At 32.1% G+C, this 23,973-nt stretch overlaps 1 protein-coding gene and 1 long non-coding RNA gene across 4 annotated transcripts; one reads left to right on the top strand and one right to left on the bottom strand.

Annotated features, from left to right (window-relative positions):
* Nucleotides 1-2,818: 2,818 nt before the first annotated feature.
* On the bottom strand, nucleotides 2,819-3,717 carry LOC134237238 (uncharacterized). The gene is made up of 3 exons (XM_062719343.1): nucleotides 3,591-3,717; nucleotides 3,080-3,274; nucleotides 2,819-2,862 (listed from the first exon to the last, which is right to left on the bottom strand). The coding sequence occupies exons 1-3, from the start codon at nucleotides 3,712-3,714 to the stop codon at nucleotides 2,819-2,821; spliced, it is 363 nt and encodes a 120-aa protein (XP_062575327.1). The 5' UTR covers nucleotides 3,715-3,717.
* Nucleotides 3,718-4,629: 912 nt separating this feature from the next.
* Nucleotides 4,630-20,367, top strand: LOC134237237 (uncharacterized). Of its 3 annotated transcripts, XR_009985780.1 has the most exons (4): nucleotides 4,630-4,929; nucleotides 17,040-17,112; nucleotides 17,974-18,097; nucleotides 19,665-20,367. It is a non-coding gene; the product is annotated as an uncharacterized LOC134237237 (long non-coding RNA). The 3 variants fall into 3 exon arrangements; XR_009985782.1 differs by lacking the exons at nucleotides 4,630-4,929; nucleotides 17,040-17,112 and adding an exon at nucleotides 17,215-17,398 and having other exon boundaries at nucleotides 19,665-20,364; XR_009985781.1 differs by lacking the exons at nucleotides 4,630-4,929; nucleotides 17,040-17,112 and adding an exon at nucleotides 17,516-17,601 and having other exon boundaries at nucleotides 19,665-20,364.
* The last annotated feature ends 3,606 nt before the right edge of the window (nucleotides 20,368-23,973 follow it).

Below are 23,973 nucleotides of genomic sequence, written 5' to 3'. Positions count from 1 at the left end.
AAGCCTTAATCCTTCAAGATTTATTACCAAGGTTAAAAATCTTTAAAAATAGGTCAAACTCCATTGTCAAATGGAAGGTCTTGCCACAAGGATTAAATATGTAAAAATAAAAGTATGATAGCACTAGTCCTAACCATTGTAAAAATAGGGTCAAGATTTGCTTTTTAAAAGTAGGTCAAACTCCTAGGTCAAAAGGTCAAAGTTCTGTATCCAATGTATAATTTCGCAAAAATTACACACGTGGAAAAGTTATGGCCTAGGTTAAAGTTTTTTCTGACATCGTCAAGGTTAAAACATAAAAGTTTTTGTTATCCAATGAAAGGGCTGTTAACAAAGAATACAAACGTGGAGTACAGATGTCCTTGTATCTACTGTTCAAAAGATATGGCCAAAGTAAAAGTTTGGACATTTTGTGTAAAAGCAGGCCAAACTCCAAGGTCAAAAGGTCAAGTTTTTTGGTAGCCAAGGAAAGGTCTTGATACAAGAAATACACATGTGCAACAAGAAAGTCGTAGATCCACTGAATCAAAAGTTAAGGGCAAGGTTGAAGTTTTTGGGGACAAACAAACAGACACGACAAATACTATATACCCTCGACACTTCGTTTAGGGGGCATAAAATATATTAATTTGAAGATACCTCTAACGTAAAATATCTCGTCTACAAGGAGATTATTGAACTTAGCCTGCAGAAAACCCGTATCTTCAGACATTTAAAAGTAATATTCAAATTGTGACTTGATTATTTAGAGTAAAATTTTCATTATTGATAACCGTTCACGGAAGCTCAGTCGGTAGAGCGCTCGCTCCGTGATCGGGAGGTCGTGAGTTCGTATCTCGGCCGTGACTGACCCAGTCGATAAAATGGGTAGCAACTGTTCTTTGCCATGCCCTCGGCACTTTGAAGTGAAAGTTGAGGGTCCTTAGGGTGAGACCTTAAAAACCGAGGCCCCATGTCAGCGGCAGGCGTTGGCATGATAAAGATCCCTCTCTGCTCACTGGTCCTGAGTGCCGAGTAAAGGTCAAAATTTGAAGCCCTTCCCCATCATACGGTGACGTCTCCATATGACTGAAAAATTCTCGAGAGGGACGTTAAACAATATACAATTAATCATTATTGATATTTATAAAATCATGATAAACAAAACCTTTCTGAGGAAATTTTTTTCATTCAAATTTACTCTTTTATAAAAATGATTTGGTATTCATTGGGCTCGAACTCTACCAATCAATCAATATACAACCAAACTCTAGCAATAAAATCATTAGCAGCATTCCTATTGATGCTAGCACGCTAACCACTAGACTACACAACTCACGTAATGAAATACGACTTTAAAATTATTTAAATCATGTTTGTTATACGAGCCTCGACTTAGTGGAGTGTAAAACAGTGGACTCCAAGTATTTCTAGAAAAGATGCGATTGTTATGTCATTAAAGTATGTTTTTAATGTAAAGTGGGTCTTTGCTCCATAATTTTGGTAAACAAAAAATGTTTATACATATATATATATATATATATATATATATATATATATATATATATATATATATATATATATATATATATATATATATATATATAAGTAGAAATTTTAGCGAGGATTTAATTTCGGCATTATTAGCGAGGCTGTTGAGATCGCTCAAATTGAATATCGCTAAAAATAAATTGAGTGTTATTTGTACTACCTTCTTTAGGGAGTATTTTAAAATCGCTAAAATTACTTCTCGCTAAAAATAAAATACAAGTTTTTAAGGAGAAATCGCTAAATTTGCGTTTCACTAAAATTTCCACTTATATGGTATATATATTTATTTCTTTCTGTTTCTATATCAATATTTCTTCACTTAGGGCAGTTATATTAGTTTAAGAGTTGTTGTAAAATGTGCTTTATAAATAATAATTAATTTCATTACAACGTGTATTGGTAACAATCCTCTGTTAAAACTAATGTCCAAATAACTGTATCTCACTTCTATTCTCAATGACCTTGTAGTGTAGGACAGCGCCGCGAGAATTCCATCGGCATCGAAAGCAAGTTTTTTGACTTGCCTAGAAAACCGAGCGGTCTAGCGCGCTGTTCCTGTACTGCTAGGGGACAGATTCCGAGGGTCGAGAGCTCAACCCTTGGGCTTGGGCGGAAGTGGGTATCCATGTAAATGTGAATTTCTTTGTGCTTTCTATATCAATATTTCTTCACTTTCTCTTTTGATTTTTTTTATTTCATAATTTAAAATCAATTTCTATCGCCCGGTTGAAAATTCAAGTTGTTTCTAAAATAGTTTGTAGTGAGCATGCAAAAGCCATTCTTCCTGACTACCAAATGACTTTAATATTGTGTAAATTTGTATTATAAAAAGGTTCTTCCAGCTTTGTAACGTGAATGTAGAGAGAAGAGAAAATTAAATAAAATGTTCGAAAAATCTTTACCCCGTAAATTTAAGACTGACAAGAAAAAATATTTCCTCACCTCCTTCAATTCTTTCCACTTCTTTTCAAATTCGGTATTGCTAATTGACTGTGGTCCATGACAAATTGAGTTACGACAAATCCGGACTCGTTCCAGGTCATCAGATGGATTTATATCCATGGGATCTGGAGTTCCTCCCCAATCTTGCCTTGGTTTTCTAACTTTTGTCGTTTTTCTTATTATTTTGTACAGCAATGATATGTCAAAACTAGTCGATGCTACTGGCCCATATCCTGTAAAACAAAGGCTAATTAGCAAATATATATGACCATGCCTTGATCCTAAAGGTGTATTGAATTTGGAGCTGCATTTATTAGAAAATCTGCTTATAATTGTTTTTTATTGGTTATATTGAACTGTGTTTATCATCCGATTTTATTGCTTCTATTTCTAGATGAAAAAAGTTTAAAACTAGTTAAATGTCATTTTTCTTTAAATAATTAAATCCAGTAATTTGTCACCGTTTGTATTATTTGAAAACGGAATGTGTTTTATTTTTATTTAAGAGTACTACAATAAAACATTTGAACCTATTTTTGGTATCACGTTAGATCTTAAACATAAAAAAATACCCTCTCAATACAATGTAACATATTAAAATTCTCACCAGGAAATAATGTCGATATTTGTTCAGTGTTGGAATTCTTTAACAGTTTCTTTTCATGACTATTCAAATGATTTTCAAGTTGATCTGCTGGAATAACGGTATCAAACCACATCCTTACTGCCTTTTCTGCGATACCAATGCCTAGGAAATATCGAAGACAATTTTCCTCTTCTTTGGAAACAATTGACTCACCCTCTGTTGTAAACATAAAAAACATTTAATTAAGAGTATCATTTTCATTGCTGGGGACATTAATAATAAATTGCAGGAAAATGTATAATGAATATTTTTATTAATGTTCATGTATAAGACAAAAAGGCAAAACCTTAAATTCATTAAATCCTTATTCAAAGTTGTGAAATTCAAATTCAAACATTCCACTATTTAGATGAATTCTTAAAAATATTATTATAAGTTTGAGTAAAATATTTTGAAATCTTATAAATTTAATGATTTTTTAAAAGGAATTTACGGAACCTTAAAGAAGTTTTAATTCTAAAAATATACACACCAGTTTCGTACTCTGAGTTTTCTGATTGTGAATCTTCTGATTCGGATGAGTTGTTGCTAGAATCCAATTGTGTAGAATCTACTTCTGTATCAGTATCATGCTGAGGTGACTCTTTGTCTGACATTGTTTTTTTTGTATGTCTACTACAATTTACATCCTGAAAAATTTGTCACCCCTTTAAACAAATAATTATTTTAAAAAAACTTAAAAGACTAATTGATAACAAGCTGCCTACATAGCTATGGATCACAAAGTAAGGACCTGATTACATTAGCCAGTTGTTTTTCCTTAGTAACAGATCTTTTCTTTCTTTACTCAAAGAAAGATTATGTATCTGTATTGTGAACCAAACATAGCATTTCATTTTTATTCAAGATAAAATTGCGCTTTATATCAAATTACCTAGTTTTCAATTAATCATGAGAAATTGTTGTATTAAGGATGTACAACACACCTACCCCTAAAAAATCCTGTCGTTTAATTTTCGCTATTTTTGTATATTTAGTACATGACTATATCAGTAGTATAAGGGGTCTAGCCGGGTGGGTCAACTGAGTGCACGTTTGGGGCTGGGGGGATAGGGGGTTCAACAGAGTGCACTTTTGGGGCTGGGGGGATAGGGGTTCAAAACAGTGCACTTTTGGGACTGGGGGGATAGGGGGTTCAAGAGAGTGCACCTTTGGGACTGGGGGGATAGGGAGTTCAACACAGTGCACTTTTGGGGCTGGGGGGATAGGGGGTTCAACAGAGTGCAGATTAGGCGGGTCTGTGGGGGATAGGGGGTTCAACTCAGTACAGTCCTTGGGGGATAAGTGGGTCAATTCATTACATAGTCCCCTAAATACGGGGTGTGTTTACACTGTGTTAACATTATACTATATACGCTGCTACTACTACCTGTTGCATCATCTTTTTTATACCTGTTGCATCATCTTTTTATACCTGTTGCATCATCTTTTTATACCTGTTGCATCATCTTTTTATACCTGTTGGATCTGTAAGGACCGTGTGCAAAAAAAATTAGGGTCGTGTGCAAAAAATAGGTTGGACTTACTTTTTGATCGTACTGTGTACGTTTCTGTACACTGTCTAGGCAGCGATCTACCTATGCATTGTGACGTCATAAGCTTGCCAGGGACGTCATGTTAGCCCTTCACAAGCCGCGATGGCTGCTTATTTTGACACAACAATACAGACTTTCACAGCGCTGGAGACTTCATGTAAACAACTATTTCAGTACCAAAACTTCTGAACAGGTGAATCCTGGATCAGCCTAGAAGATATTTCACTGGATTATTTATAGTATGAATAATTCTATACTGAGTAACCGGGTTACCTGGTAAGTTTTAACAAACTTTTCTTCATACATTTTCTATGAAGGTCATATTTGTATTTATCCATTATTACAGTGTTATATACCTAATGTTTATTACATTTATATAAACACTGCACTTATTTACCCTAAAATACTCTAGGAAACTAAGAGATTCTCAAAATGCTGATAAATCTTTTTGCTTGATTTATGATTATATTGTCTCAGATTCCTTTTATCGGATCAGTATTCTAAATATTCTTATGGGGAGACTCATAGCATATCTTATAAAATCCAAATTCTGATACATGCCTTTACAATAAATAAAGTGATATTCTCAGTTGTTATTTCTAATATATCTCTATGAATCTTTTATCACAGTGACCAAAAGAATGATATGGAGATAATCACTCAGATCATATTATGCCAATAAATCTTTTCTCTTAGATAGATCTTTTTTAATGAAATAAACAGAATCTTTTAGTTTTCTTTGTCACTCATACTTTTACATTCTGGTGCAACAGTGGCCCAGTGAAAGTGGGAAAAACTCAGTCTGAGAATCTCTGTAAAATTTATAACATGTGTGTCCTCCCCCTTTTTAAAACCTTCATGTATATACAACGCATTCCAAAATCAAAACAGAAAATCTTTTTTTCTGTTTTAAGCATTTTGCCCTTAGGTATTGACAAAACTCAACAAATAACACAGTTTACAAGATATTTATTGGTGCAAATACTAAAAGTTTAAAGAACGCAAATCATCGTTTACATAGCTAGTTTTATGGAGTAAATTTCCTCCCAAAAACTATCACTGAAAACAGTTTTCACTACCACATTACAATTTGAAAAAGACAAACATCTACAGGGTAAATTTCCTCTCAAAAATGACTCTGAAACAGTTAACATTCAGTAGTCAATTTAAAAGCGACTATCCATGATTAAACAAAATTTTACGGAGTAAATTTCCTCCCAAAGAATATCACTGATAAAGTATTCACTACAACAATTACAATTTGAAAATAGCAAAAATCTAGAGAGTAAATTTCCTCTCTAAATGCACATTGGTGCATTGTACATTCAGTATTTCAATGCCAAATCAACCATCGTTTACATTGCTAGATTTTACGGAGTAAATTTCCTCCCAAAGCTTTTCACTAATACAGTGTTCACTACTAACATTGCAAATAAGTTCTAACAAAAATCTACAGAGTAAATTTCCTCTCTAAATTCACGTCGGTGCATTGTACATTCAGTATTTCAAAGCCAAAGAAACCATCGTTTACATAGCTACACTTTACGGAGTAAATTTCCTCCCAAAGAATATCACTGATACATTGTTCACCACTACATTTCAAAATAGAATAAAAAGTCTACGGAGTAAATTTCCTCTCAAAATGCACGTCGCTGCATTGTACATTCAGTATTTCAAATCAACCATCGTTTACACAGCTAGATTTTACGGAGTAAATTTCCTCCCAAAGACTATCACTGATATGGTGTACACAACTACATTACAATTTGAAAATAGCAAAAATCTAAAGAGGAAATTTCCTCTCAAAAAGACATTCATACAGTAAACATATAGTAGTCAATTCAGAAGCCACAACCATTTATAAAGCAAGACTTTACGGAGTAAATTTCCTCCCAAAGAATTTCACTGATACAGTGTTCACTACTTACATTACAGTTTGTTATTAACGAAAATCTAGAGAGTAAATTTCCTCTCTAAATTCACGTCGGTGTATTGTACATTCAGTATTTCAAAGCCAAATCAACTATCGTGATCATAGCTAGATGTTACGGAGTAAATTTCCTCCCAAAGAATATCACTGATACAGTGTTCTCTACTATCATTATAGTTTGTTTATAACACAATTTACAGAGTAAATTTCCTCTCTAAATTCTCGTCGGTACGTTGTACATTCAGTATTTCAAAGTCAAAGAAACCATCGTTTACACAGCTAGATTTTACGGAGTAAATTTCCTCCCAAAGAATATAACTGATATAGTGTACACAACTACATTAAAATTTGAAATAGCAATAATCTAGAGAGCAAATTTCCTCTCAAAATGACATTCATACAGTAAACATACAGTAGTCAATTCAGATGCGACTATCCTTTATATAACAAGACTTTACGTAGTAAATTTCCTCCCCAAGAATTTCACTGATTGAGTGTTCAGTACTTATATTACAGTTTGCTATTAACAAAAATCCAGAGAGTAAATTTCCTCTGTAAATTCACGTCGGTGCATTGTACATTCAGTATTTAAAAGCCAAATCAACCATCGTTTATGCAGCTAGATTTTACGGAGTAAATTTCCTCCCAAAGACTATCACTGATATAATGTTCACTACCACATTACAACTTGAAAAAAGGCAAAAATATACAGGGTAAATTTCCTCTCAAAAATGACACTGATACAGTTAGCATACAGTAGTCAATTCAAAAGCGACTATCCTTGATATAACAATATTTTACGGAGTAAATTTCCTCCCAAAGAATATCACTGATACAGTATTCACCACAACAATTACAATTTGAAAATAGCAAAAATTTACAGAGTAAATTTCCTCTTTTAACTCACATTGGTGCATTGTACGTTCAGTTTTTCAAAGCCAAAGCAACCATCATTAACATACTAGATTTTACATTCATTATTCGCCGATAGAAAATAAACATTTTATATAGAAAACAGCAGAATATCAGAGGGTTAATTTCCTCTAAAAAACTTTTTACAGGAAAAAAACATACATTTTACATCTTATTCAAAAAAAGACTTTCAAGGGACATTTTTATCTCAATATTCTAATGATGAAATACATTATTATTTAATCTATAATTAAACAACAAATAATCTATACAAACACATACAGTTTTTTTGACTGATTTCACGGCGTATTCAACGAGGGAAGGGGGTTCAGTGTGCATGCAGTAGCATGGTGATGTCACAAATAATATCTCTAAGTACGTTGAAAACTGTATTGTCCAGTCTATATCCGCGAAGAAAAAAAGGTGAAGGAGGCAAGTCCCTCTCTTGATTATTGTCGAACAGTTTGATTTCAAACACATCTATCACATTTACTGTCTTTGACCGAAGCGATACTTCTATGCCTTCCTTATGGCTGATGCCATTGAAGACTTGCTGAATGCATTCCCAACATGTCCAAAGGAAATATGGCCGCCATATTTTGAACAAATCCATAGTTTACCTATTGATAAAATTTTTAAACTCGTAAATCATCTCATATAATTGTTTTCAAACTTTCAATTTTTCAAAACTCATGGGCATTTATTTCTTCAGGCATGCCGGATTACATAATGTGCACCACAGTCGAGTAGTGTTGCTTGCACAATTTTTGTAAAATTCCGTTGGTTTTCCGTATGAAAATTTCATTCATCTAAAGAACGCGTACATATACCCTCAGTCTACACACACGTTTAGACAAACTAAGACAAGATAGATTTTATTTGAGAATGATGTGCTTTTATCATATAAATCCAGATCATATACATGTACTATTGCATGAAACACGATTTTGCATTCAGATGAGTTCAGACAGGACATATGCAATTAAAACACGTATTACTTCCGCCATTATTTTTCAAAGGTTCAGAGAGGTTAATGATAACATGTACATGCATGCGGGTAGTTTTACTCCAAATAAAATGATAGCTTAAGTGTTTAGCATTTCACACAATAAATAAAGCAACCACCTTGACCAAGGATCGAAATCCTCATGAACTGTAGTTAAGGTTAGAATTCATCTGAAGACACTAACCTTAATTACACTTTATCGTAACATACACATAATTATATAATTGCAAATTTACCTTTATTGTTCAATGTTTGGTCTTGGTTTCCTTATTTCTCCATTCATCAGAAAACAGTCACTTTTATACCCAGTCGTCACTTAAATCACTCCTGAAATAGTTGTGTTCACAAAATGTGGGGCAGTGTAACTTGGATTTCTTTCTCTAACTTGTTTCGTGTTCTCTGTGACTTTGAAGTTGATGAACCACTGGGCAGAATGCAAATATCCGATGCCGCCAATTTCAGAACTGCCATACACACAAATCTTGTATATGTAGGATATGAAACGGGAAACGGAAAAATAAGCCGTTTTAACACAGAACTTAAAAACAAATCCATCGTTTTCAAGATAAATGAATTAGGTTGTTGTGAGAGAAAATTGTGATAGTCTAATGGCTTCTCATCACTTAACCATTTTCATTTCCGCTGTGAATCCCCGCTGTTACACTTGTAATCAACCCTTTGTATTGGATAGAGCTGCGGCCATGTCATAATAAACTGCCCTAAATTAAACTGGAATTTCAACATTTTCTCACCTCCAAAATCTAAGCCTGTGAAAGGCACTAGTTGCCACACTATTACTTACAATTTGTTGATATTTAACATTATACTCTGCTGTGAGTGCATTAACCTTATCTACTCGTGTCGTAGTATTTTGAAATTATTATTTTTTGTAAATACATATGAGATATGCGGTTCCAAAGATCATGAAGATGTGAAAAAAATCACGGACAATTATTCCTTTTTAATGATATATCTACACTTTCACAATGAGATTAAAAAAGAGTAAATAAGCTTATAAAAACACTTATTTTTGACAATAGAACTCTAACATTGTAAATGATTTGCTATCTTTATGCCAGTGTCTTTCGATCCTATTGTAATTTATTATTTACAGTTAATTGGATGTCAGACTGCAAAAATTGTAAAGAATGATTGTAAAGATTTAATAAGATATATATTATTTATGTAGTGTAATTACAGTTACACAATCTGTCTATTTCATGTATTTCTTCTTTTTTAATTTAAACATGCCTTTTTTAAACTTTTAACACTATCACTGTACAATTTGTATATTCACAAATTTAAAGAAATGAAAATGTATTATGTAATCACTCCACCATGTAATCCCTACACTATGTAATCACAGGGGAACTTGGATAAGGCCGAGATTATCTTTTCTTTTTCACAGGCTGATATCGATTATTTTTATTAAGTTGAATTCCCGAGTGTTTAAGAATAACTCTCTTTGAAATATTTAATAATTAAAAAATGTACAGATAGACTAAATTATTTTTGAAAAAATTTGAAAGAAAAAACTGTTCTTAGCAAAACTTTTCGACAACAGATCTTGCATGTCTTGTCAAAAGGGTTCTAGAGAATTGATATTATTAGGTACATGAAGTTACCAAAAAATGGACATTCTGTCTTAGTTCAAAATATAGTGTCTACAAAATTACTTTCTATATTCCATGTTATGCAAAACAATCCCACACAGTTAAGTACATATGGTTATCAGATCCTCCATCCATTAATTCTCGATTAGGAGCAATATGTGCTCAGCATGTATTCTCTAGGTCTAATGAGGTATCACATTGCCCATCCTGCCGAAGTCGCAATTACTTTCAGTCACTCAATTAAGTGAAAAAAAAACTTTATTGCCTAGATATCAAGAAAAATTATGCTTAAATAAAAGAATACATTTTTTTTAATTCTAAAAATGATGTACATATAAATTTGAATCGTTTTAAGTCAGCAACAAAATTTTATCAGTATTGCTTTTTCCTTTTTAATTTTTTTAATTATATATTTTTAAAAGTTGTTTTTAGAAGTATAGATAGATATCCTTTCAAAGAAAGGAAACATGCCAAGAAAACATATTTGGAGAGCGAACTCAATAAAAGCTGAATTATTGTTAATCTGTAAAACTTCCCCGAGAGATTTTTGCACGGCAATTAATGTCTACAGTTAATTGGGTTTAAAACAAAGGTACAGAACTAATTATTTAGAATCCTTTGCACCCATTCTTTTTTTTTGAGGGGGGGGGGGGTCATATTAATCAATTACTGTAAAAAAAGAAAATTAAAGAAAAAACAGTTATAAAAATTATTAATTTTACAATGCTGTGGGAAACTAAATCGTTAGTAGAAATAAGCTATCTTTCAATTTTTGTTTTACGTATTTCCATATAATTCTATTTCCCTTTGTATGAATTAACTTCGGGTACGATATAACTTGGTAAATCTGGAAGTTCTGCGAGTTGAATTATTGGGAAAAGGGTACGAAATTCCCGGAAGTTGGTATCATTTCCTGGTTAAACAAGAGGGAGGAGGAGTACTAAATGGGTAGATGTATCACACACACAGGTAATTGACCGATCAAAATAAACTTAGTCAAATATCAAATTGATTTTCCTTTCTTTTGAAACGTTTTTCTATTCTCTTCCAATCCTTTTTTACAACTTTTGTACCTGTGCCTAGTAAATTTTATGTACTTTTTGAACATTAATAAAGTTTTTTTTTTTTAATGAGCTTTTTTCGGGCATGGGGGGCTACAACCTGTGATGCACTAGGAATGTTTATAAAGACATTAAAAAACGCGTGAATTTGAAGTAGCCCTGTTTGCAAATGGAAAAAGTCAGAAAATGCCGCGTAGGTACCGTTTTGTGTGTGAGGATGTTTTAGCTAGTGTGACAGGTAATGTTTAACATCTCCTGTTAAATATTTTTTTTCAAGTAAACAATTACCAGATTCTTTTTATACGATTTGTTTGGTGAAAACATTTACCGTTGTGATACCTAGACACATCCTGATTGGCTATGTTAATATTTTCATTTTAATGTAAAAATTTCACTCATAGAAATAAATGAAAGAATGTATCAAGTATTTTTCTTTAACCAAAAAAAGTTGAAAACCTAGGATCCACCCTCCTGAAATCAAAATCTACTGCCGTAAACTGTCTTGCTAGCGTTTGGGGAGTACGGGTGATTTGCATCAATTACACTTTTATTGACTTCATTGGGCGCGCCAATCGCACAAGATTTCTTTTAATGTACACGTTTACTGTTCATATTTTTGTTACATCTTGAAAAATAAATATTTTTATTAATGTATTAATTAATATACTGTCACATCAAATAAATATACATATGCGATACATGTAGTAGTAGAATATATGTTAAACTTGTAACTTAGAAAAAATGCAATAAACTTCAATTGATTTACATAATTAACAATTTCTCAGATGTAAGTTTGCGCTTTCAGGTTTGAAAGATAATATATTAAGATGCTTACAAAATTTTGAAATAACGGTTTTATTGTAATTAAGATCAGATGTTATAACACCCAAAACACCATTATCGAATACAAGTCGTAAATAATAAATTACAGTTAGGATTATAGAAAATATAGGCATATAAAAAGGAAGGCAATATACCAGTATATATTTTTTCAAATTTAATTTTTAAATGATTATATTATTTGAGTTTATAAAATTAAAAGCTTAAAACAAGTTTTAGAAGTTTTGCTTTTGCGTTAGCTTTTTCTAAAGTCTATTTTTCTCTTTTTTGACCCCATGATGTTAGTGTCGATAGGTCAACTAAAACAAATAACAGTCAATGATTTTCAATCACATTTTTGAAACCTAAATATCGGTAATTGCTACATGAAAGATAATGTCTATGCAATTGCAGCAGAGTACACATATCAACAAAATGTAAATAGCTCACTGAGGCGACTTATGATTTTTTAGGGCTTAGATTTTGATGGTGAAAAAGTATGGAACTTACAGCTTGATTTAGGTTAGAATATTATGACATGGCCGCAGCTCTATCCAATACAAGGGTTTGATTACAAATGTAACAGCGGGGATTCACGCAACGGAAAAGAAAATGATGAAATGATAAGAAACAGACTATCTCAATTTTCTCTTACTACAAACGCTATTAACGCTAAATCATTCATTTATCTTGAAAACAATGAATTTGTTTTCAGGTTCTGTGTGAAAACATTTTATTTTTCCGTTTCCGGTTACATGTGTATTATCCCCACATGAGGATTTGTTTGTAAGGTAGTTTTGAAATTGGCGGTATCGGATATTTGCATTGTACCCAGTGGCTTCTCCACTTAAAAGTTGCAAGGAACACGAAGCAAGTTAGAGAAAGAAAACCAAGTTAGACCGCCCTTCAATAGGTGAATAAAATTATTTCAGGAGTGGTTTAAGTGACGACTGGATATATAAAAGTGACTGTTTTCTGATGAATGGAGAAATTAGGAAACCATGCAAAACCAAACATTGAATAATAAAGGTAAATTTATAATTATATATGTATATATGTTACGATAAATGTAATTGAGATAGTGTCTGGCATATGAATTCTATCCTTAACTACAGTACTAGTTCCATGAGGATTTCGATCCTTGGTCAAGGTGGTTGTTTTCTTTATTGTGTGAAATACTAAACACTTTAGCGATCAATTATTTGCGGTAAAACTACCTGCATGTACATATTATCATTTAACTCTCTGAACTCCCCTTTTGGCGTTAGTAATTAGTGTTTTAGTAGCAAATGTCCTGTCTGAACTAATCTGCATTCAAAATCGTGTCTCATGCAAACGTATATGATCTGGATTTATATGAGAAAATTTACATCATCCTCAAAAAAAAATTTATCTTGTCTTAGTTTGTCTAAATGTGTGTGTAGACTGGGGGTATATATACGTGTTCTTTAGATGAATGAACTTTCCATACAAAAAACCAACGGAAAAATTATTTTTTGATTTTACAAAAATTGTACAAGAAATACTACTCGACTGTGGTGCGCAACATGTATTCTGGCGTGCCTGAAGAAATAAATGCCCATGGGATTTGAAAAATTGAAAGTTTAAAAATAACTTTATGAGATGATTTACGAGTTTTAAAATTTTATCAATAGGTCAACAATGGATTTGTTAAAAATATGGCGGCCATATTTCCTTTGGACATGTTTGAAATACATTCAGCAAGTGTTCAATTGCATCAGCCTTAAGGAAAGCATAAAAGTGGAGCTTCGGTCAAAGAAAGTAAATGTGATAGATGTGTTTGAAATCAAACTGTTCGACAATAATCAAGAGAGGGACTTGCCTCCTTCACCTTTTTTCTTCGTGGATATAGACTGGACAATACAGTTTTCAACGTCCTTAAGATATTGTTTGTGACGTCACCATGCTACTGTATGCGCATTGAACCCCCTCGCCTCGTTGAATACGCCTTGAAATCAGTAAAAAAAAATGCATGTGTTTGTATAGATTCTTCGTTGTTTATTTATAGATTAAATAATAATGTATTTCATCATTACTATATTGAGATAAATGAGTCCCTCGAAAGTCATTTATTAAATAAGATGTAAAATGTATGTTTTTTTTCCTGTAAAAAGTGATCAATTTATTTTTAGATGTTTATTTTCTATCTGCGAATAATGAATGTAAAATATAGTATGTTAAAGATGGTTGCTTTGGCTTTGAAATACTGAATGTACAATGCACCAATGTGAGTTTAGAGAGGAAATTTACTCTGTAAATTTTTGCTATTTTCAAATTGTAATTGTTGTGGTGAAAACTGTATCTGTGATATCTTTGGGAGGAAATTTACTCCGTAAAATATTGTTATATCAAGGATAGTCGCTTTTGAATTGACTACTGTATGTTAACTGTATCAGTGTCGTTTTTGAGAGGAAATTTACCCTGTAGATTTTTGCTAATTTTCAAATTGTAATGTGGTAGTGAACACTATATCTGTGATAGTCTTTGGGAGGAAATTTACTCTGTAAAATCTAGCTGCGTAAAAGATGGTTGATTTGGCATTGAAATACTGAATGTACAATTCAATGCACCGACGTGAATTTAGAGAGGAAATTTACTCTCTAGATTTTGTTAATAACAAACTGTAATGTAAGAAGTGAACACTCTATCAGTGAAATTCTTTGGGAGGAAATTTACTCCGTAAAGCCTTGTTATCTTATTTTTAGTGTATGAATGTCATTTTGAGAGGAAATTTCCTCTCCAGATTTTTGCTATTTTCAAATTGTAATGTAGTTGTGTACACTATATCAGTGATATTTTTGGGAGGAAATTTACTCCGTAAAATCTAGCTGTGTAAACGATGGTTGATTTGGCTTCGAAATACTGAATGTACAATGTACCGACGCGCATTTTGAGAGGAAATTTACTCCGTAGACTTTTTTTCTATGTTGAAATGTAGAAGTGAACAATGTATCGGTGATATTCTTTGGGAGGAAATTTACTCCGTAAAATCCAGCTATGTTAACGATAGTTGATTTGGCATTGAAATACCGAATGTACAATACACCGACGTGAATTTAGAGAGGAAATTTACTCTCTAGATTTTTGTTAATAACAAACTGTAATGTAAGTAGTGAACACTCTATCAGTGAAATCTTTGGGGGGAAATTTACTCCGTAAAGTCTTGTCATATAAAGATAGTCGCTTCTGAATTGACTACTGTATGTTTACCGTATATGTCATTTTGAGAGGAAGTTTCCTCTCTAGATGAAATGTAGTTGTGTACACTAGATCAGTGATAGTCTTTGGGAGGAATGTGGTAGTGAACACTATATCTGTGATAGTCTTTGGGAGGAAATTTACTCTGTAAAATCTAGCTGCGTAAAAGATGGTTGATTTGGCATTGAAATACTGAATGTACAATGCACCGACGTGAATTTAGAGAGGAAATTTACTCTCTAGATTTTGTTAATAACAAACTGTAATGTGAGAAGTGAACACTCTATCAGTGAAATTCTTTGGGAGGAAATTTACTCCGTAAAGCCTTGTTATCTTATTTTTAGTGTATGAATGTCATTTTGAGAGGAAATTTCCTCTCCAGATTTTTGCTATTTTCAAATTGTAATGTAGTTGTGTACACTATATCAGTGATATTTTTTGCACCAACGTGCATTTCGAGAGGAAATTTACTCTGTAGAGTTTTTTTTCTATTTTGAAATATAGTGGTGAACAATGTATCAGTGATATTCTTTGGGAGGAAATTTACTCCGTAAAATGTAGCTATGTAAACGATGGTTTCTTTGGCTTTGAAATACTGAATGTACAATGCACCGACGTGAATTTAGAGAGGAAATTTACTCTGTAGATTTTTGTTAGTACTAATTTGTAATGTTAGTAGAGAAAACTGTATCAGTGAAATTCTTTGGGAGGAAATTTACTCCGTAAAATCTAGCAATGTAAACGATGGTTGATTTGGCATTGAAATACTGAATGCACAATCCACCGACGTGAAATTAGAGAGGAAATTTACTCTCTGGATTTTTGTTAGTAACAAACTGTAATTAAAGCAGTGAACACTGTTTCAGTATAATTCTATGGGAGGAAATTTACTCCGTAAAATCTAGCTATGTAAACGGTGGTTGATTTGGCAATGACATACTGAATGTAGAATGCACCAATGTGAATTTAGAGAGGAAATTTACTCTCTAGATTTTTGCTATTTTCAATTTGTAATTGTTTGTAGTGAATACTGTATCAGTGATAATTTTCGGGAGGAAATTTACTCCGTAAAATCTTTTTATATCATGGACAGTCGCTTTTGAATTGACTGCGGTATGTTAACTGTATAGTGTCATTTTTGAGAGGAAATTTACTCTGTAGATTTTTGCCTTTTTCAAATTGTAATGTGGTAGTTAAAACTGTTTCAGTGATAGGTTTTGGAAGGAAATTTACTCCGTAAAATCTAGCTATGTAAACGATGGTTTGTGTTCTTTAAACTTTTAATATTTGCACCAATAAATATCTTTTAAACTGTGTTATTTGTTGAGTTTTGTCAATACCTAAGGGCAATATGCTTAAAACAGAAAAAAAGATTTTCTGTTTTGATTTTGGAATGCGTTATACATGTATGTTTTTATTTAGTCAGTGATTTCAAAAATCTACATGTAAAATATATATTGAGTACATTATAAGTAAATGTACATGATTTAAAAACCCTGGATATTCTGACATACTGATGGTGACATCAGTTATTTAAAAGAGTAATTGTTTATGTAAAATTTTGTTTATATGAATGTAAATGGGGTATTTATCCTCAGTTTATGTGAGGTGTAATCTGCATTTAACCCAGAGTGCATTTAATATTTCTATGAAAGGACATTCTTTGATTATATTTAAATAAGGAAAGATAGTCACTAAATTTTGGTAAAATACATGGTATTTTTTTAAAAACATTCCTGTCCAGTGTTTATCTATATATTATTACTTTATTTATATTGTAAAAAGAGGTTAAAATGTGTAATCACTGAATTGTATAATCTTTTCAGGATCAGCTGAGATGTTGTTTTTCCTGGATTATTTAATGGATATAGGCTTATTGGGCATATAATTGGATATCTGGTAAGTCTGTATTGTTTTTGTTTACATTTCCTATGAAGGTCATCTTTGCATTTAAGCATGATTAAATGGTTTAATCTAATAACTGTGTAATACTGATGTGATCTAATATCTCTAACATTCTTATAAGCAGAGTCTTATTTAGCCTAAAATATACTAAGGAATCTTCAGAATGTTAATAAGTCCTGTTCCATGCATTGTGATATAATGTCATAATTCATTATGTCAGTTACCCATGGAATTCAGACTTACCACATTGTGATCTATAAGGAATGAAATAAAAGAAAAAGTAAGAATCTACAAAAGGTTTATCCTTGTTTAGATTTTAAATATGTGCTATTTATGGCATATATAATCCTTTCATTTTCACTGTTGTTTCTTAGTAATGAGCTTTTCAAAAAATGTAGGACTATGTTTGTTTGTTTGATTTTTTTTTGTAAACTGTACTGACAGGTATTAAACAAAATTGAATATGCTGTTAAGAGAAAGTCTGTTAGTGTCTAAAAATTACTCTGATAATAATTTTTATTTGTGAGATTTATACAGTAACTATACTTTTTTGTTATCTAAAGATTACATGATGAACTTTTCTCATCTTGAGTAAATGTGGAAACAATTTTTTTGAGTAATTATTAAATACAAATATTCTCATGAACTTTTTGACACTGTATTTAAACATGTATTGTTTCATGTAGTATTGTGTCACATTTAAAAATGGTTCTACAGTCATCAACATGGAAGATAAATGTTTTGTTCCTATACTCAAGAAAAAATCATGATCTTTTTTTTTTGGTATTGTATTTAAACATGCATTGTTTCGTGCAGTACTGTGTCATATTAACAAAATGATTTTATTTTCTGCAGTCCTCAACATGGAAGATATGGTTTATTCCTACCCATCTATAATCAATTCTCTATGAAGTTCAGCCTGTCTACTCTTCCTTGGGAAATACACAGTCAGTCAACCAACATAGATACAAACTTGAAGGTAAAGTTTCAATGAGATACAATTTTAATTTTTATTTATTTATTTGTATATTTTTTAACATATGCATGTTTATATTTTTGAAATGATATATTTGAATAAAAAGGGCTTGGTGGTCATTGTCATGTTTAACTATATTGATATCCTTTAGAAGAAGAAGAAAAGGCATAAAAATTTATGATCAAATTTTAAAACTAAAATGTATGAAATTTTTCCTTGCCGAGTGATAGTTAACATCTGAAGATAGCATATCTATAGAATAAGTTAAATATGGCTTATTTGTTAACCCCCAGCTTCCTTAATAGCATAGTTGTAAAGATAGGAAGTTTTGACTTCAATTGCTGATGAATTCTGAATTTTCCATTTAATATTAACATTATATCAAAGGGAGCGAATACTATAATGTGGCTCATTAGGATGACCAGAAAAGAAATCTTAATGACCCTCTTGACTATGTATAAAGACTGTAACCTTATAACTGATGTAAGATGATCTGGTTGTGTGGGAATAAAATTTCCTGGTGTTTATACTACACAAGCTCTTCTTATGAGTGTATGGGACTGCTGTAAACCTTCTCCTGTTTATAAAAATAAAACCTTGGAGCATGACACTTTTATTCATAAAAGGTACTTTCAATATTATTTCTATGAGTTTGTGTTCTTTCTTTTTAATAATCTAGTGTTATATCTCCTTTAACCTCATTAATATGTATGCTTCCAAAATCTTAGATCTGTCTGTATTAAGTTTCTTCAGCTCTTTGAACACAAATAGTCTGATTCAATCTTTTGAGGTAAACATCATAGAGACATCATAGATGATTATCAGAGTGTATATATCACAAACTTGACCATGAGGTCAATTTAAATGGTCAAAGGCACAATAAATGAAAGTGATTTTTTTAAAAAAAAATCAGAATACAAAATTTTGTAATAAACAAACACTGGAATGTTACTCTCATAATGAGCCCCAATGTCTTCCAAGAGTTCAGTTTGGACTTCCTCCATTAATCCTTGTATCTTGTAATCCTTGTATCTCCAATGTTTTTGTGGGCTAAAAATCATGTGTCTTTAACAATCTTTTTTTTTCCTTACAACTGTTTTCTCTTATTATCTATAAACTTGACTTCTTCTCTAGTCAAAGGTCTTTCAAGGTAATCCAAGCAATTCTTACCCTCTTTTGGTAATAAATGGTTATATTCTTCATTGACTTCTTCTGCAATCAAGAGTCTTTCTATGTAATATCTGACAACATTAGGATCACCCTTTTCTGGACATAATTGGTTATACTCTTCTTAAGAAATGATCTCAATAGTGCCATCTTTTTTTTATTTTAACTGGTATACCTCTGTCTATATCTTTCTCTGAAAGAATTCTCTCTCCATACTGTATTTTACTCATTCCTTTACCCTTTTCTTTACTAGAGGTGTTACCCATGGTTAATATGAAAAGTCAAAATCTTATGTTACAACCTGTATTTATACCCTTTTTGTCTATATTTAGAATTCCATCAAGCTTATAATACATTACAATTTTTCTTTTTCAACTAAGACATTATTTCTTTTATTTTTCAGGATTCTCTTGTTAGGGCTTATGGAAATGATCTATGTCTACTCTTAGATTGGTGAAAGACTATCAGATTATGTAAAGACTAACAGAACATCCTCTCTTTGAACACTGAAACAAGAAAACCAAACTTAAGAGGATGGAGGATTTAAGAAGAACATAGATAAATATGATTTCCAACGAATTTAACCAGTACGATCATAGACTGTGGTTTACAGGATGGCAAAGAAAGTACCCAGGATTGTATCTTTCACTGTCAGACACTGTCTATGGATAAAGTGTAATCATTTATCAAACTGAGATCTAGTCAAATCAAGTATTGAAAATATGATTTTCTGATAGCATGAGCTCTTTATAAACTAATTCTCACAGACCTCAAAGTATCTGAATGTGACTTTTATTTTTACCAATTCATATTGAAGACTGTTGTTATGTATGGGAATTACACATTAAAAACTTTTATTTTTCATATAATTTTTACAACCCCCTAGAAATTACACAGATATCCATATGCTGGATTTAATGTTATTATTTAACTTTCCTGGAATTGTAAATATATTTTGTTTGTGTATGTATCATGTTTAATTTTGAATTTAAAATTGGTCTCAATAAGACCCCCAATAAAGATGCAAGTGTCCCACAATCTGTGGTTTAATAATATCTTGAATATCTTTATCATACCATATTCCTCATACTAATTACATATAGAATGGTAGGAATACACATTGTTGTTAAGGACACTTTGTCAAGGTCATAGCATAAGATTATTGAGATGACTTCTTTGACAATAATTTGTAACTTACAAACTTCACATCATAAGTAAACAGATGAAGAATCAATAAGATATTATATATATATTTTGGATCATTTACTCCGGGGTAAAAGCTAGTTACTGAGATTACTGATTTGAGTCCTGTAATGCAATAACTTAAACATTGTGTAATAACTTATAGACTTTATAAAAATTAAGTGCAAATTCTAAGGAAAGGAATGAAATGTAAATCAAATGTACAATGATCAAGGATGTTTATATGATTATTACTATGTAATACCTTGGGTTTCTGTAAAAATCCTATATTCACTACATAGATAAAAACCTGTATAATATATATTTTAAACTATGATGAAGGAAAAAAAAAGGTCAAAAGCTCTCCCCTTCATCTCTTTCATATTCTGTCATACACAACAATAGATAATTTGCAGTCATATAACAAATTGATGTCTAATCAAATCCTAGAATTGATATTGTGATTTTGTGATAGTATGAGATCTTCAAAAAAAATAATAATTCCCAGACTTCAAAGTATCTAAATGTGACTTTTATATTTACCAATTCATATTGAAGACAATTGTTATGCATGAGAAGTATACATTTAAACCTTTTATTTTTCATCTTATTTCTACAACCCCTAACAAATTACACAGATGTTTAAAAGCTAGCTTTGGTGTAATTATTACTTTCCTGGAACTGTAAATACATTTTGTTTGTGTATGTGTGTGTCCTATTTTGAATTTAATAGGTCTCAATAGGACCCTCATAAAGATGTAAGTATCCCCTGATCTGTGATGTAATAATATCTTGAATATTTCTATCAACCATTAGACTTCATGCTTACTACACAGAACAAGTTAAAGTAATACACTTAGTTTTATAAGACACTTTGTCAGGGTCAAAGCATGACATTAGTGAGATAACTACCTTTGACAATAATTTGTTACCTTCAAAATTCACATCACAAGTAAAGAAAGATTCGGAGATTTTCTATAGATTTTTGGATCATTTTTCTCCTGGGTCATAATAAATTGTTGTAACTTTAACATTTTGTGATAACCTAGAGACTTGATATCAGCTTAATTGGGTGGCATAGCATATTCTTTGGAAAGAATTGAAATGTAAATCATATGCACTATGTTCAAGGATGTTTAAAGAATATTACTATGTAATACCCTAGAATTCTGTAAAAATTTTATTATCAATGCGTAGATACGGTACCGACCAGACCCAACCTGACACAAAGCAGTCCCAGAGCAGTCCCGGGGACTGCTTTCTGGGACTGCTAAAGCAGTCCCACAGCGGTCCCAGAGCAGTCCCACAGCGGTCCCAGAGCAGTCCCACAGCAGTCCCAGAGCGGTCCCAGCAGTCCCAGCGGTCCCAGAGAGCAGTCCCAGCAGTCCCAGAAAGCAGTCCCAGCAGTCCCAGTGGGCGGGGTTTATTAATTTAATGGGCGGAGCTAACTCAGAAAATGAGATTTCCAATAAACAATGGGACTATAAAAGGCAGTAGAAATTGATTCTGGGTAGTATGCAAGGAATCCTTACATGTACGCGAAGGTCATTTATGAACAGAACATGTACGCGCATGAAAATTGAAATAATTATTAATATTTATTGGGGGAAGAAGGCTTTCACACTTACATGTACATATATGGATTACACTGAACATGAATATTTAATCACAATTCTTTGGTGTATTGATAATTTTATTTTGATTGATACTGGTTCCCATATTTATTTTTATACAGAAAATAAATATTATCCACCAGAAGAAGCTTTAAATAGATCTTATCATTATATGGCTAATTTAGACTATCGGGATACTCTAAAGTTAGAGTTTTCTTAAGTATTGGGGCTTTTAAAAAAATTCTTTGTTAATTTTGCCAAGTATTATTTTTCAATCATGATTATTTTTTCTGACATGTCGCATTAATTATCATTAATGCCTAGTTCTACAAAACTCAGTTTTAAGTGTTTTATTTGTAAATGTTAGAGTGTACATCTGTAAATCACCAGAATGGAAGCTTCAGATTATGTTCAAAATTAATTAATCCCGAAAGAAATTTATACACATTTCATTCATTCCTTTTTTTCCCCATTAAATAAATTGAAATAAGAATCATTGTTTACCAGCATGTTCAATGATGTGTAAAGGTCGGTACACACGGTAAGGCTTGCCTTACAAGTCTAAAACCTTACGTTTTGCAGGACGTACGGCTCTCATGTCCACACGCTAAGGCAAGACTTACAAAATTATAAACAACATTTACATAAATTCCATGTGTTTTTGAAACATAAACAATGTGCATTATTAAACAGAATGATAGAATACTAGCTAGGACTTTGAAATAGTTTTACCGACCAGTGCATCCACACTTCTTAACAAGGAAGAGGAGGTTACCTGAAGTATTTGTAGATAGTATCATTATCTTACTCGAATATGCTTTGTGTTTTCTTCAATATACCAATAAGTGTGGTTTTATAAAAATAGATTGAACTTTGGGTAAATGGTTTTCATTGATCAAAAATTAAATGTCAGCTAAGTCTTGTATTAGGAAATAGAGCAGTGTTCTATTCTAAAGTCAGACTTGTAAGGCTCCAAAAACGTGTATTAAGGGTGTACACACGGTAAGGCTAGAACTTAAGTTCCATGACTTATAAGGCAAGCCTTACTGAAAGGTCAAAGGTCAGTACAATGGTCTGACGTGTTTTTTCAGCTCCGTGACTATCTCTTCAAATCTCATAATTTCTAAGTTGGAATTAATCATAATTTGGATCAATAGATGGAATAACCAGTTCAGGACATGCCTCTGAGTGTCCAGTGTGTAAAAAGTGGGTAATAAACTGGTATTTTATTGCTCCTATTCATGTCATTGTTTGCGCATACAGATGTGTGAAAAGTGTTCACCGCCATTTTCCTGATACCTTGTGATAATACCTAATGTGCTGTACATTTAAGGTATGTTCGTGGCTGTTAAAATAAACAAATAATAAACAAAAAATGGGAAAAAGCAATAACAATAATCGCAACTCTAACAAGTACAAATCAAGCCAGCCAAACAAAAGGCCTTGTCCAGATTCATCAGGGGACATCTCATTAGACAATATGGGTGACTCAAGTGAGTCTCCAGATGCGTCCTTAAAAAATTTAAGTGTAATATTGCAAGACATCGAACGCTCTGGAGACGACCAAAAGGTGAAACAAGCGGTAGAAATTATCTTTAAACATGAGTCAATAAAATCTGGAATCTTAGGTTGTGTGCAGGCTAAAATGATTGCCATGGAAAATGAAATCACCCAACTTAAAACAAGAATGGATGACATGGAGCAATATTCACGTCGCAATTGCCTCAAATTCACTGGCATTCCGGAGGGAAAAAATCAGAATACTGATAAATGTGTCCTAAACGTTATAAACAAACTTATTTTCCAGGGAACTGATGTCCATTATGACCATACAATGATTGATAGATCTCATAGGGTTGGTCCCTACAACGAAGAACGCCCAAGAGATATTATCGTGCGTTTTGTTAGCTATCGTGA

Source organism: Saccostrea cucullata, unplaced genomic scaffold (assembly GCF_032062105.1).
Source record: "Saccostrea cucullata isolate Sc308-1 unplaced genomic scaffold, CSIRO_AGI_Scuc_v1 ctg3352, whole genome shotgun sequence".
Taxonomy (NCBI): Eukaryota; Metazoa; Mollusca; class Bivalvia; order Ostreida; family Ostreidae; genus Saccostrea; species Saccostrea cuccullata.
The sequence above is the reverse complement of the archived record's forward strand: the minus strand, read 5'-3'. Positions and strand labels throughout refer to the sequence as shown.

Coding starts and splice junctions, on each gene's coding strand:
- LOC134237238 (XM_062719343.1), bottom strand. CDS start 3,714: ATGTCAGACAAAGAGTCACCTCAGCATGATACTGATACAGAAGTAGAT. Junction 3,275..3,590: donor AAACTCAGAGTACGAAACTG/GTGTGTATATTT, acceptor TGTTTACAACAG/AGGGTGAGTCAATTGTTTCC. Junction 2,863..3,079: donor AATATCGACATTATTTCCTG/GTGAGAATTTTA, acceptor TTTTTCATCTAG/AAATAGAAGCAATAAAATCG.